The following is a 16186-nucleotide window of genomic DNA, read 5'->3' on the forward strand; positions in this document are numbered from 1 at the left end:
GAGGGAGAAGGGCGCGTTGTAAAAGTGTGTGGTTGAAACTGCATGGATTGGTAATGAATCTAGTAAGTGCAGGGCCAGCAGGAGTAGGGGAGAATTGTACATATGGATGAATGCAAAGGTCTAAAAAAACAAGGATTTAGAAATTCCCAACAAAACTAATTTTCTCTTTCAAAGCTCAATGATTACTAAGCCCTACCCCTACAGGGCAGGCCAATAGTGTAAAAATTTAAGATTTATGGACTAATATCTTTAAAACTTTAATTCTTAAAATTTAGAATGCTATGTATTTGGGAGGTATGTAACAAGATCGCTTTTCAACACACAATTCATATAGGGCAAAGGGAATCTTCGATTTCAAAAGAAATCTTCAAGCTCTGAGTTAGGTTATTAGCTCCATGGATCCCTTGGCTACCCATGCTCTTCTAGAAGTAGGTAACCATTTGCCGGTAGGGTAGATGACACCCCAGCTGCTTGTAGTGTTGGCCCAGAGTAGTGCCCACTTCAAAGGCCCAACTTTGTAAATAGGCCATTGTTTTGCTTGGGGGTGACCCCCCTCTAATCAATACGGCATTTTCTTTTCTTTAACACAACAAAAAAATTCAAGGAAACAAGAATGGACATATAACTTGATGTAAGGGGAACCCATCTCTTCATATGAAAATACCACTTTTTAAATGTATGTAGAAGATAATTTAAATTCACAAAAACAAGAGTGGGTTTTTTACAATAAAAAAATGTTAATCATATTTATTACAGGGGATGGTTAGTCTTGCAAAAAGGAGTTGGTACAGAAAAGAAGGGCCACCTAAAAACGGGTGACTGGCGCGTGGCCTGCACTACTGTGTAGTAATACATCCTCTTTGTTATTAGACGTAAACATTGACAACTGCACCATGTCACAAAGGGCTTGCTTTTAGCCCACACTAGCTAGTTCACTACATGACCCTTATCCAACCATAGAGTCGAATACAAGATCATTTCACATACCCCAAAGCACCTAAACCCACACGACCGCAACTATAAAAGTCAAACCATAAGGGTTGCACAACAGAGTTGCCTTCTAGTTCTCAAATAGGAGAACCAACTCAAGAGACCAACTTTGTGCATCACCATCTAGATCTAGGACCATAGACCCCGGTCCCCTAGCCAATGGGTACGGACTACAAGATGTGTTACACATCCTCTTTGCACCATTTATAAAGGAGACATGATGGATTCAACTCCACCCACTTGGCCAATATCCCTCTAACCAACAATAATTTGTTCAATTTCCACAATTGGAACCTAGCATTACCAAACTGGCACTGTTTCCAAATATCACCAAACGTGCTTTGCCACCATTTACAACCCCTTTACAAATTCTATTTGGCATTGAGCCCTTCGATCAAAGATGTCTCTCTTTCTTCAATGCAGAAACAAGGATTCCAAGGAAAAACTAACACTACAGCACCAACAAGTATAAAGTCTAGTGACCCACCATCTCAATTTGAATAGGCTTAGAGCATAGTGTAGGAGGATTAAAAAGCCTTTACTTAGAAATTTTGCATCATGTGCATGAAGAAGTAAGCCACACTCTCCAAAAACTTCTATAGCTCCTCTTAAGAAGGGACCCATCCAGTAAAGGATAGATACACTCTCCCTCTTGCCAGATGTGCTAGTTCTAGCTCCAAAGGAATTCCACAAACAATAGCATGCCTCGTACCTGGTTCATTCTATCCCTATGACCTTATCTATGCTGAATTTCCCTTGCAACAAGAGGAGTGCCTCCTCATCTGAAACCTCCAAAAAACCCTCCATTGGATAGCCTTCACACTCTATTAACATATGAGATATAAGGTTCCTTCAATCCATCTAAAGCATTTTAATGCCTACTTCCACTGTGCACACTTTAGTCTAATAGCCTTTAATGGAGGGTTGGACATCTTCAAATCTGTTGTTGTGCTAGCATTGACTTCCTTGACCGTCTACGACTCACACTTAATGTGTGGTCTTTTGTCCCTTACTCCATGTAGTATAGCAAGGTCCTAAAAAGTGAGCTTTGATGAAGGTGAGGCATCCATAGTACTAGCCTCTCACGAATCAACCTCCATGCTAGAGTGGGGGACATGACAAGGGTTGTCAATGCTTCATACAAATTAAGAAAACATGCTAACATATTGAAAAAACAACCATTCATTCAATGAGAACCCAATTAATAAGCCAATAATGATCACTAACATAGTGACTTCGAACTCCTTCTAGAGTTAAGTTTGATGTTTGTAGTTTGCGACCAATTTGAAATCTTTGACACGTTCCTCTTGCATGTTAATTCAAATGATTTTATTGAGGGAATTGGAAATTTAAACCTTTTAGAAATTGACCACTCCACTCCCTCTCCATAAAAATAAATGTTGAATTTTCCACTTAAAGTCTTGCCCAAACAAATTTCACATAATCATGATACTTAAAATCGAACTTGGAAAGTGTTTATGAAGACCTTGTAGTGATTTCATGTGATGCTAGGTGCAAATTGGATAAGTGATTATTGTTAAGGCTAGTGCATTTTTGGATTCTTTGTAAGCAGCATGTAGTGTCCCCTCATACGTAGCTAGAAATTAAGGTTGACATATCACCACTTTTTCATTATGGTCCTTGAATATTAGGAGCATGGAAAATCTAAAAGAGTATATCCAAGGTATGTGGTAATAAAAAGTGTGTCCTAAACAATAATAATGCTTTTTTGAACCACTACTTTTCGGTGCTTTAAGCACGTCCAAAGACGTCAAATTAGAAAATTAAAGCACTTTTATAAAATTCCAAGATTGGACATGTACAAAAGCATCTAGCTAGTATACAAAAAGGAATATGATATTATATTAAGTATAAGTGCTTTTAGCATAGTGCTTAAAGCATGAAAAGTGTACCATACAGCCTATAATGATGCATTAAATTAGAATAAAGAATATATGAATAGGTGGGGTGTAGAGGGATAAGGTTTTGTTACACTCTCTTACCCTTGGCATAGATTCCAAAGGATCTTGAATGTTTAGTAAATCCTACTTCTTGCTAGGCAACCTGAAGACCCGTTTTCCTTAGACAATTTGTTACCTATATGCCTTTTCAATGAGATTTATGATTGTTCCACCTATATCAAAGTTGTTGTCTATATGGTTGAACTTGGGTTGCATTGACCCGTATTTTGAAGATAGATCTACCCATGAATGGGATTGCACAACTAGTAGTAGTATAGTGGTTGTATCCCCCAAATGCTTAATATTTTAATAGCCTTATATATTATTAAAATTTTACCAATATGATAAGGCTTCTCTCCAAATAAGAGAAAGACAAACTTAGTATGTGTTGTTTTCCACCCTACAAAATTGCTAGTTAGTTGGGAGAAGAAAGGGAATATGTACTGTGGATATGGTGAGCTAAATTTATCCAACAATTGTATGATAGAAAGCTTGGGAGCTACATAAATTTATGGGGATACAACATGATCATTGCATATATAAATATGATGTGACAATAGATTCTCCATATGAAAAGATTATATGCACATAAAGGGGAAGAAGGTATGGTAGTATATCACAATGCACATGGATGAGTTGGTCTAGGGGGGATGTAAGGGAGACGTGAAGGGGGCTCATTAAAAAGCTTGAAGAGAAAGGCCATATAAGAAATCTATATTCTAGAAAGTACATAGCACTCTCGAGAGTATGGTTTTGATGACTGGCTTAAAGTCTACATAACACGTACTTTGTAATACGTAGATGTGAGTGTTATTCGATTTCACAAAAAATTTAGCTACATTTTTCACATGGAAAGTAATTCAATAATAGTATAATTACAAAAGGTGTAGTTGCTAAAATGCAATCATTTGGATTTAATGTCAAAGTATTATTTTATTTAAAATGTTACATATGGTACCTAATAAAAAATATGGAAGTCAAAGATGGCAATAAAGTGAATCACTGATCTGCTTTTTTTAAATTGCATTTATTGTATTCTACAAGTGTTGAATGAGGAGAGGAGTATCTGAAGCACATATTTATTATGGGCCCACATACCAAAAGGGGAAACTAATTGTGAATTTCCAATTATGGGCTAAGCTATAAGTTTCTTGTGCATCTATACCATCTCCCTATTATTGTTTCTATAGAGTAGGAAAATGATTCAAAAGGTGGCATATAAAGAGCATATAAATGCAACTAGGAATGAGAGTTGAACTCACTTTAGTAGTTGGGATAAATAAGAACTAATTATAATGTCATGAGCTATCATTCCCTTCAAGTTTGTGCATGCCATCCCCAATAGAGGCCATGCCCCTCATATTTCTTGTATTTTTCTCAAAAGAAAAGGGCAAGGGGTCGGGGGTGGGAGGGGGGGGATAAGAGAAGCAAGGGGGAATAGGTGAATAGAGCACTTAAAGTGATCCATTTTCTTGCCATGGGACTAGCAAGTGAAAAATCCCTTTGAACTTATGTTGCAAAGGTAAATAAATGCCCCAATTGCTCCATCCCCTATGTATGTGTGTCTATGCACGCGCGTGTGTGTGTGTGTGTGTGTGTACACATGAGTGCATCATGTGTGTGCATGTATGCGCACATGTGCATCGGCATGCACGTGTGCTTGTGTGTGTGTGTGTGTGTGTGTGAGAGAGAGAGAGAGAGAGAGAGAGAGAGAGATTTGCCGTAGTGTATTCAACTTTATGTGTCCTTGTTGCACTTAACTGAATAGATCTCTCTATTTGCTTCAATGCATTTACTTGGCTTGGTGACATAAATTGTATTAAATGCTCCTAACAATTTGTTGTTCCCATGGAAGTTAATGCAGTAGTTTGAGTGGTCCTTCCCCCAACTTTATCTCTCAACAACAATACTCCTTTTTGTGAGAAGTGACCAGTGGTAGTAGTCACATTGTGGTTGGGGATAGTACTTCCATTATTAGGATGTGGTGTAGCATGCAATGGCAATTCCTAAGTTACATCAATTCATAAAAAAGAAAAAATCAAGAAATACACAAATTTTATGGTTCAAAATAGATCTTTCTTGTTGTTGAGATGAATAAAATAATCATACCAAGAAATGTTATTCAAATGAATAACAATTATGTCCCAAAAATGTAGAAATGATATTTAAAACTGAAGAAAAAGTTTGGGCATTAGTTATTAGTACAATTAACTTTTTCATTCATACAAATAATGTTCTATATGTATGAATAGAATTAGATGAGGTGGCAAATTCCAAGAAAATGGTGACGCGGTAGAGAATTTTGTTTTTCCCCCTCATTGAATTATTTGGCCAAAAAACTCATTTTTTGAATCATGAATTCAAAATTTCCCACTTAGTACAATTCTATTGCAAGGGAAGATCAATCACATCAAGACCTTAATGAACCTTTCTCTACACATTATTATAGGTTAAAGCCTTTCACAGGTCCCCTTAATGACCTCATCAAAGGAGTCTACAGAGCCTATGGAAAAATTTTTAATAGGACCTAGGCATGTACAAGGACCTTGATGGTGGATTCCATACCATAGCCTTAATATGCTCTATAAGATCATCGCTTATCTATACATCTTGGTTGTTGTAGGTCCTATTCATGGCTCCCATTTTGCATTATTTATGAGAATCGTTGCATTTTAATTCCAAGTTCATGAAAAGAGGAGGGCCAATTTTGCTTCTTTCCTTTTTGTGCACCATAGACTAGAGTTGCAAGGTGCATGGTGATTCCAATCAGTGGCCCTAAATGACACTAGTTTTTTTTTTGGTTGTTAGGGCCGTACCTCTTTGGGGTGTGAATTGAATCTGAGCATTCATGATGCGAGTCTTTCTCATGCAAATAACATTATTACTCGAAAAGGTAATGGTAAACCCTCAAAGTGATGTAATTATGTAGCCTTCGATTGGTATAACATGGGTATAGCATTAATAAGTTGTTGAGGAATGGTAGTGCTATTAGTCACTTGTATATTCATGTGCAATGTCCCCTTCTTAAAGTTTCCCAAAAAGTCAAAGTAATTAATACCTCCATTAATGTTGGTGAAAATATGCGTGTTACCCAAGTGCTTTGGGGTAATTTTGTAGCTTAACATATAGGCTACTCCTTGCTAGGCACACCATTTCACCATCACCCATGAAATGGGCCAAGCTTGTGACAAAGGGTCCTTAATAGTTTCATTGGTATGTGTAGTTAGCAAAGTCAAGTTTGTTCTTTGGAATGTCTTGAACTAGTGGTTGCCAATTAGGGGAAAATTGGCCGGGGAAAATTGGCCAAGAGATTTCAGGTTAACTTGGCGTGTGCCTTGTGTGGGAAGGCATTGCAAGACGTGCGGCATTTGCTGTGGAAATGCCCACTTGTTAGGAAAGTGTGGTACAAAGTTGAGCAAGCAGTTCAGAGCATCAAGCTAATGGCCAAGTTCATGATAGGAATGCATTGGGCGATGCCTCTGCTTGGTGACACTTGGAAACGCTCGTCAACCCTTGGCGTATGTTGGCATATATAAGGGTGGCGACTCTGATCATCATATGGGAAATGAGGACTAGGTAGGTGCTCCAACATCAGGTCCAACTTGGTTTCAAAGTTCTGGTGATTCTCGTGTTGGTAAAGTCAAACTTAAGAGACTTTGGTAGATTACTGAGCAAGGAAGATCCGGTTGTAAGCTCGACTATTTTGGATGTGGAATCTACTATTAGGATAAGCTCCACTGTTCGCATCGGAGGCCTTAGGGCTTGTCCTTTCTCTTTTGACCATTTAACTAATAAAATCGGTAGTTTTATTTAAAAAAAAAAAGAAAAAAACAGTTTCATTGGTTCTTTGTGAATGTTCCCGAAAATGTTTTACCATTTACCAAGTCTATTAATTTTTCCAAATAATAAGTGAATTGTTTGAAGAAGCAAAGAAGTAGACTTACATGTTGCAAAATAGAGTTGAGCTTCATTTGGTAGACCAAACAAATTTTGTTGTATTGGTGGACTACATTTTCTTTTGAGATTGTGTATATGGTAGCGATTAGTTGTGGATAGATATGAAAGTTGTTGTTGACCTTTACTCAATCTAACCACTAGTAGCTTTAGAGTTCATGGTCACCTTTACTTAATCCAACCACTAGGAGCTTTAGAGGTCATGATCACCTTGTTGGATAGTGTCTCGAGTGATGCATTAAAAAAATACATAATCCCAAGATGTGGGTTCAAAGAAGGGGTATCTTAATCTAGTAAATTCAATCTAACCACTAGTAGCTTTAGAATTCATACCATCACATTGCTAGATATTGCGTTGAGGGGTGCATAAAAAAATACGTAGTACTGAGGTATATGGGTTCAAAAGAAGGGTATCTTAATCCAGTAAACTCACATAAATGTACATATATAAGGTCGTTTTTAATTCATAGAATTAAAAGTTTAGAACTTTATGAGGGGAATTCATCTAGATAAGACTTCCATGTAAGTAGGGTTTTGTTAGTACCTCTTGAATGTAAGGTTTATGTATAGTATTCTCATGGTAAACCAAATATGATCTACAGTAAGATTACAATCGATTGTGTCACAATGCAAAAGCCCAAGCTTCGTGGCAGGGTCGAGGTGATCACATGAGAGCAAGAGTCATTGCGTGATATGAGACTTAGGAATGGGAATCATTTTGCTGGAACTTACCCATCTCAATTGAGAGTGGTAGATCTTTCATGATGTTCATTCTTGCATTGAGCTCATGGTCCATGGCCTACCATTGTGCCCGTGTGTAAGCATAGCATTGTGGGAGGCCCGATATGTTTGTCTCAAGTTGAGTGTGTAACATGAGTGGGGTGATTGTCCTTGCTCATATGCAATGTTAGAAAATATGCAAATTTGCAATAGCATTTGTTTTCTCGTGACATTATTAGCTAGCATGGAAATGGCTTCTAATTGGGAAGGTGGAATCAAGATGAGACTACCCTTAAGGCAGTGGTAATGGAAACGTGTTGAGTTTCCTTGAGGTAACTCTTAAGAATTGGAGCTATAATACCAATTGGTTAATTTTTGTCGTCTGTCTCTTTGTTGCACACTTTGTGCCCAATGTTTAAGCAATTGTTTAGTTTACAATGTTGCTATGGGTTTAAAAGTTCATGGGTGCATAGTTTTGTATTGTGTGGAAAAACTCAAGGGCTTATAGTTGCCCCTCTTAGTTTCAACACTATTATGTACTCGTGGATTTGTGCTCATATTGCGGTTGCATCCATTGTTCTTTATATTTTACTTACGATTTCTTCTACACTTCTTGCAAAGAGCATTCGATATTGGCATTGTAACAAGTGAGAGTATAGCAATCTTGAGGCACTAGCAAAATTGTTTGAAAAACGGAAGCAAAAAAAGAGGGATTTGAACAGAGCGGTTGCAGTTGAGGTGGTTGGATGCTTGCCCACATGAGCTGGCTATTGGGGTTTAAAGCCCTGGGGATGTTGCTATTGCATGTTAGCGTAGGCCGCAGGTGGATGTGTCCCTTGAAGATGGCCATGTATTTGTGCCTTTACACACTGAGTAGATGCTCGCCATGATCAAGCATTTCAACCAATGACAACAAAAAAAACGAAATGGTGGGCGGTGAACACTACACACATTGCTTGCCTGGCTGTAATGCATGGAGCATAGTTGGTTGCTAAGTCAAGCCCAAAGTCAACCCATCAATGGGCAGCCTGGCTACCCATGGATGGGCACCCAAGAAACCAGCCACTCATAAGCTTTCCTGCTAGGATGGGCGCTTCCAGTCCCTAACAAGTGCTTGTTAATGGATTTTTATCACCTTGGGGGGGTAAAGGCCTACCTATGAGAGAGGCACACTGACCATGAGAACCCCATTTTTTGGAGTGTCCCAACAAGGGGCAATTTTTTTGGAGTGTCCCAACAAGGGGCGATTGGGCAGAGGCATCTTGTGGCGGGGGGAGGGAGGGTGAGGGAGGGGGTTATAACTTTATTGATGATTGGATACGAGGTGTGCGTGGGGGAGCATTAAAAGGGGAGCAATAAATGCCACAAACGATGGACGCGTATAGCTATGCCTTCATTCTCCTTGTGTATAGAACTTAGAAGTAGAACTCGTAATAATAGACCAATGTTTAATATGGGACATAATGAAACCAAAAAAGAAAAAAGGAAATGTAAACGAGGACTAATAATAATAATATATACGAGACTTTTGTTCGTCTTCTTCGTCGCTATGTATTGTTTTGGAGTGGAAAGTGTGTTCGTTCTTGTGAGGTTCGTTGTGCTTCGTTGTTGTTCATAGTATTGTTTGTAGTTTACAGTTTGTTGTTCGTTGTTGTTGTTCTTCATCTTCGACGTTGTTGCAATTCTTCTTCGTTGTGAATTGTTATTTTTCGTCTTTCATCTCCGACGTTGTTGTAGTTGCAACAACAACCATCAATCATCCTTACGTTCCTTCGTTCTGACCTTTCTCTGCTTCATCTCCTTCGTTGTTGTTGTAGCCACTCCCTCCAAATCAGTCGCTTCTTCATCCTCCATCGATGTATTCCAGCTTTTCTTCATCACCTTCGTTGTAATTGTAGTTCGTTCATCTTCGTTGTTGTTGCGTTGCAACAACAGCAACAACCGTCGCTTTTCATCATCCTCCGTACGTTTGTTCGTTCTCTGCTTCGTCTTCTTCGTTGTTGCTGTAGCGACAACAACAACAACAGATCAGTAGCGACTAATTCATCATCCTCCATAGATGTATTAACCCAGCTCTTCCTCGGATCAGTAGCTGCGACTTGATCATCATCCTCCATAGATGTATTCCAGCTCTTGCAGATCAGTCGTCCATGGCTGCCGCTGACACCCCTCCCTCCGCCATGGACTGGTCCTGGCCTCCCCCCTCGCTCCCTTCCTCCTCCCGCCTCCACCTCGAACACCAATTCCTCCCCCTCGCTCCCCCTTCTTCCTCCCTCTCCTCCTCCTCCTCCTGGGGCGATGACCCTGCCCACCTCCAGCAGCTCATGATGGGCTCCTCTCGACCTCGCCCTTCTCTTCTTCCTCCTCCGCCGCCTCCCACCCTTGCTCCTTCTGCTCCTGCTCCTGCTGCTGCTCCTTCTACTGTTGCTCCTTCCTCCCCTTCCTCCTCCTCTGCTGGCAGGCCCAGCAGCAGCGCTGCCAGGGATCTTGCCGCTGTGCTTGACCTCGACGCCAGCAAGCCGCTGCCTTCCGGATGGGAGCGGTGCTTGGATCTTAAGGTCAGTATCTCAATTCTGGTGTGATTTGCTGTTGTCCATTTGCGCTCATTAGTAACAACACCGACAAAATGTGTAGCGAGAGAGAGAAAGAGATCGATCAAAATCACAGTATATGTCATCCGAGCGACGATTTCCGTTCACTTTTATCTCCCAGTACGCTAAATCTCACGCTCAAGCGTGCTCCATGGTGGGTATCTCTAACTGCGTTGCTTTTGCAGTCTGGCGAGGTATTTATAGTGAAATCTCCTTCGAATGTCAACGCTGGTGTAGAGCGTCAGTCCTCCCTGCAGGAGAATTGGAAAGCAAGCACGGAGATTGTCAAAGGGCCTAAGAAATTGTCCGCGATCGAGCCACGGCAAGATTGGTCTCTCGGATGGTTGCAGGGAATCAAAACGGCCAAGACATCCGAGGTTTTGATCAGCAGCTCCAGGAAAGCTCATAGAAAAGAAGATGCAGGAGGTGTGAAGATCGCAGAGAAGGAAGGGCGCCAGGACGAAATTGCACGCCGAGTATCGCCGGAGACCGAGCCGCTGGGTTTGGATTTGGATCTGAAATTGACGAGCGAGCAGCCTGCAGTGACGGGGGCTCGCAAGGCGTCATCTCTGAGCGACGCAGCGGATATAATGAAGGCGTTTACGAAGAGGCAAACGGTGGATCTATCGCAAAGAGAGAGGTTTCCTGCGAGCATGAACCCATCGTCTACAGTAGCTCCTGTTGCAGCTACAGTCTCTGCGAGGGCGGCTCCTCCTCCTCCTCCTGCAAGGGAAGAGAAGATGCTACAGCAATGGAATTGGCAGCCTCGAGCGGCTGATAAGAGCATTCAGGAAGTTGCGACAGAATCGACGATGGCTACTGCAGTGTGCTCCAAGTGCTTGATGTATGTTCTCCTGCGCAAGAGTAATCCCACATGCCCAAGGTGCTCCAATCCCATCATCTTGGATTTCCCGTTGCCTCGTTCATCCAAGCGACCTCGCCTTGAACTCACCCCTGATGATCTCTCTCTATCCACTCAATTCAGAACGTAGCTCGGTTCCTGTCAGTTCCAATCCTCTAATGTCTTATTCAACCCTCGTCCTCTCTAGAGAAGAATCCGATTTGTTCAACTGCAGCCCAACAGATACAGCTTGCAAATTCATTCGGCTGGTTTATCCCAATTTCCAGCTACGGTGCAACACAAGACAGCGACAATTGAGCCGCAGTTTAGATTCTGATAGAAAGTTTCATTTGCAACAAATGTCTTTGGATGGCAAAAGTCTTGATCGTCCTGTAAGCAGGTGCATCCTTCCCACTGTCTCAGGTGGTTCATATTATTCATTCAAAGCGGCCTTGACAATTTGCAGCAGGAAATCGACTGCTTGTTTGGAATTGAACAGTTCCACACTCGTGAAGGAGTTTTTTTTAGTCCAAAATTATGGCAGTAGCCTTGCTCATCTAACAATTTGTTTCCTTTTTTTCCTTGGAACGTCATTGCCGGACTATCATATTTTCTTCACTCCGAGCTTCCAATAACAGTACCATTAATTGAAATTAGCAGCACTGCTTAATTCTTTGATCAATTATGAACCTGGTTTTGAACGTAACTGTCCTGTAGGTTCACACGCCGAAGCTTCTAATTCGATGGATGAAAAATCGTGATCGGTTTGCATTTTGGAAGACTTCTTCGTGATTCTTGAGAAGATAGGGTGTTAGTATCATGTAGCTTTGTAAATAAGGCCGCAACGTCCTTAATGGAGTGTTATCATATCAGCGATTCCTCTGAGAGCTTTACCTAGCCTGGAGGAAAAGTTAGGCTAAAAAGTGCTAATCCCTTCCTCATTCAAATATTCGACTTTATTCGTACACGGAGGGATATTCCTATAGTTTCACCTAACTTGCATGAGAAGCTATGCTGAAAGTATTTAGCTCTTCTTGATTCAACTACTCCAGCAGATTAATGAAGCTCTTGGAGTCATGTATAGCATGTATGACTTGTAAAGAGTTCATAAAGGGTATGTAGCTCGTCTCCAATTGCTTCCATTGAGTTAGCTAACTTCTTCTCTGGAGCTCTTTCTTGGAGCTTCATTTTCCACCTCTTAGCTCCTTTATTCTCCTTCTTCAACTTAACCACGGCATCTCACAACCTTTTGTATTGGCCTTAGTAAGTGAAGATTGAAATCGAGTCCATTCCTTCCAAAAGAGAGCCTTAGTAAGAACTTAGCCAGCATTGCAGGAGTATTGCTAGTGCGTCTTTCTAAAAACGGACTCCCTTGCATCTTAGTGAAGCTATGAATAGTGAGGGTGAAGGGCGGATAAAACCTATGCATAGTAACTAAGATAAGTGTTGCTTCAATTCATCCTCCATGGATTTTGAAAGCGTGTAGGAAAAGTTATTGGGTAGAGCTGAGCCTGAGACTAATTCAAGCGGTGATCCTTAGGCCTACTTGGCAACGGGAGCAAGGGTCGGAGATCATCTCGCAACATGGTTTCTTGAAATTCTTGGAGAAATCAACGATAGGTTGTCTAGAGAGGGAACTCTCTATAGAGCTACCTACTGGCTAAGGACATAAATGAGTGTGCACACTATGCTTTTAAACAAACTTGTGTATGTGAGATCAATGGGATACTTCACAAGGCAGCATGAGGACAACAAATAGTGACTCCGAAAGTAGGTGGCTCAATTTATATACCAAGAGGCCAACTTCATAATCATTGTATCAAGGGTCAAAACGATCACTAGAAGTATGGACAGCAAGAACTGGTGCAGGGGCTTGTAACGGGGTGGAATAATTAGATAGGGGACTAGATGGTGCACAAGCTTGTAATGGGTAGGAAGAATTAGATAGAGGACTAGATGGTGTTAGAGGAGAAAACGATCATCTCGAGAGTCAACAGTTAAAGGGGGAGGAGGGAATGGGCAAAGCGAGGGGAATGGGTGCATGCTCAGGGGTAGTTACAACCTCCTTGATAACAGTATCATCAAAAGACATGGATACGGGATCAATGTTGGGTTTGGCTTCCTCCAGGATTTGCTGTGGACTATTTTGCCTCTGAGGGGGTAGTAAAGCTGATAGCCCTTGGATTCGGTTTATAGCCCCATAAGAAGACCACTTGTCTTTTGGGCTGGAGCTTCGATCAATCTTTGTCTGGGTAAGGATCCTGCATCCAAAGATAGAAACATGGAGATGTCAAGCTCAACACGGGTCCATCACTCTTCCGGAGTCATCCCTTTGTAGACTTGGCTCGGAAGCCAACTAACTATATTCATGGCCATCATCATGGCTTAGAAGGTGGGCTTCAAAAGGCATCATCTCGACCAGATTTTTGTTAGCACTGCCCCTAAAAGGGATAGGCTATGGCAACGAGGCTATTAGTCCCCATTGAAACTGACCAACGTGACACGTGGCAGCTAATGGACGAATTTGTATGCGAGCTAATGGACAAGTGGTGGCCAATTGAAGTATTTGCATGCGAGCTTTTTATAGCGCAATTTTGAGCTTCATTTAATTCTATCCCGTCAAGGGCACGACTCAACGAGAAAATCGAGAAACCGAAGGAAACAGACTCGTGGTTGTTTTCTACACCTGCAGAATGGATGGCGCGTCACTTTCACCCCTCGCTTGTTGCCCTTGACGCCTAGGAAAGTACCTAGGTCGACGAGAAGGCTCCCGACTATCGTTGGTCGCCTTCTTCCCTCCCTAGGTTCTTTCCTTAGGACCTTACTTGTTTCAGGCATTCTTCTTCCTCTAACATTAGGGGAGAATTGGGGTCTCAAAAGGGCCTCATAAGGAATGGGTTAAGAAATGGATTAGGCCTAGTGCAAGTCCTCTTGTGGGGTCCAAGGGAGTCCTAACCCCCCCTACCTAGGTGGGTTAAGACCAGTTGATCCCACCTCTTACACCTCTTACACCTAGGAGGGGGCCACCTGTTACACCTCTTACACCAAGGAGGGGGCACTTTTCCAAAGTCAAAATTTTGAATTCCCTCTCTCTCCCTCCTCCCCCCATCCTCCAAAGTTAAACTTTTGAATTTTGAATTTGAATTCTCTCCTCCTCCCCCCATCCTCCTCCTTGTCTCCCTCCTTCCTCCTCCTCTTCCACATGTCCCATTCCTCCTCCTCCTCCTCCTCCTCCTCCTCCCTCCCTTTGCCTCCCTCCTCCCTCCCCCCCTCCTCCTCCCTTTGTCCACACGCCTCCTCCTCCCTCCTCCCACATGCATCCTCCTCCTCCCCCTGGTGCTTTTTCCTCCTCCTCCCTCCTCCCACATGCGTCCTCCTGCTCCTCCCCCAGCTGCTTTTTCCTGCTCCTCCTCCTCCCTTATGCTCATCCATTCTCATCTTCCCTCATGCTCATGCCTACTCCTCCTTCCTCCTACTCATGCAAGCTCCTCTTGCCTCATCCTTATGCCTGCTCCTGTTGCTTCTACTCCTACTCATGCATATTCGTCTGCCTTCATCCCTCACACCTAGTCGTCCGCTTGCTTCTCCTCCCTTGTAATCATTCATGGTCCTTCTCATCCCTCCTCAAACATCACCTACCTTCTATCATGGCCTATCACAGTCTCTGTAAACTCTGCGACTATTGATGGCACCATTTGTGGAGATCTCCCATGTTACCATGTGACCGTATAGTTGCAGGATCAATATGTGATCCATGATTGTTTTTTTCAAGAAAAGAAGCATCTTGAACCTCAGTAGGTGCTCTAAGAGGAGAATATGAGATAAAATGTTAATTTCGTATTGTTTCAATGTGATTTCTTACTTTGGATTATCCACAGTAGTGCATTGCTTTTGCTAAGGTTCCCTTAGTTGTTCTTTCAGGGCCTTCATGGAGGATGATATGAGAATGGTGGGCATGGATGATATGGACTCTTCATATCGAAAGACACAAAGTCATGCATGAGCAAGTTGTTTTGGAGCTGATGTAGGACTTGAAGGGAATGGTGATGCAAACGAGATGCCTAGAGCTTGTGATGCTGCTAATGTAAGTCTTGAAGCTCAAAAGTTTATTGAAGAAGAAGAATTCACATGATGCATTACATCTATTTAAATTTAAATTTCTAAAATGATGTTTCTTCATGTGTGTAGTAGCAAGTAGGAATGGAGAATCTATCCATTTGGAACAAGGAGGCGTGGAGAATTCACAGTATTGACCGAAGGCAACCTACATGATCCATTCCAATGTGTTGTACATGAGATTATAAGAAATTACGAGTTAAATGTGAGATTCCAAATAGCATAGCGGTCTTTCTAAGGACATAGTCGAGGATTCAAAGACCCTATTATTAGTGTATTAGAGTTGAAGAAGAAGAGAAACAGGCTATGAAGCCTCTTTGTAATACAATTTGAAATACAAACACCTATTTCTAATAATATTCTTCTATCTAAGGCAAAAAAATTTCATGTATCTATGGCCAAATGGTGAATCTTTTGTTGTATCTATTTTAATTATCTGTTGTTTTTAATATTGCATCTTTTTTTATATCAGCTTGCACACAAAAGTTATCTCACATTTTGATGTAACTTACAAGTCAATAAAATGTTGTTTGCTAAGTTTGGCCATTCCAATACATATGTAGAAAGGATTTGACTGTGGCACCACATTGATTAGATGGAGTGTTTAAAAACCAAAATTTGAGATTTTCCTACATCACCTTGTAAAGTATTGATGCATTTCATGATTTTCTAGGAAGAAATATAGATTTTGAAGGGATAGAGGAAGAAATTTGACAACTTTGGCCATTTCAATGTCAAATTTTGGCAAATGTAGGAGGAATTTGATTGCGGCGGAGAAGGCAAAGTTGGTTGGGACATCATGGGGTGTCCAAAAATGCCAAAACCCACCATGACGCAAATTTGGCCATTTGGACACCCTCAAAATGGCCAAATTCGTGTCGTGGTGGGTTTTTGCATTTTTGGACACCCCATGACATCCCGACCAACTTTGTCTTCAATGCCGCAGTCGAATTCCTTCAACATTTGCCAAAAATGGACATTGGAATGGCCCAAATTGTCAAATTCCTTCATCT

General features: G+C 41.4%; 1 protein-coding gene across 1 annotated transcript; it reads left to right on the forward strand.

The window, feature by feature from the left end:
- The first annotated feature begins 9212 nt into the window (after positions 1 to 9212).
- Positions 9213 to 11637, forward strand: LOC147893894 (uncharacterized). Its single transcript, XM_087386458.1, has 2 exons — positions 9213 to 10183; positions 10402 to 11637. The coding sequence occupies exons 1-2, from the start codon at positions 9776 to 9778 to the stop codon at positions 11206 to 11208; spliced, it is 1215 nt and encodes a 404-aa protein (XP_087242584.1). The 5' UTR covers positions 9213 to 9775; the 3' UTR covers positions 11209 to 11637.
- Positions 11638 to 16186: the final 4549 nt, after the last annotated feature.

The sequence above is a fragment of the Dipteris shenzhenensis genome, chromosome 15, assembly GCF_047967505.1.
Source record: "Dipteris shenzhenensis isolate YYH24624 ecotype China chromosome 15, Dip_SZ_1.0, whole genome shotgun sequence".
Classification (NCBI taxonomy): domain Eukaryota; kingdom Viridiplantae; phylum Streptophyta; class Polypodiopsida; order Gleicheniales; family Dipteridaceae; genus Dipteris; species Dipteris shenzhenensis.

Coding starts and splice junctions, on each gene's coding strand:
- LOC147893894 (XM_087386458.1), top strand. CDS start 9,776: ATGGCTGCCGCTGACACCCCTCCCTCCGCCATGGACTGGTCCTGGCCT. Junction 10,184..10,401: donor AGCGGTGCTTGGATCTTAAG/GTCAGTATCTCA, acceptor TTGCTTTTGCAG/TCTGGCGAGGTATTTATAGT.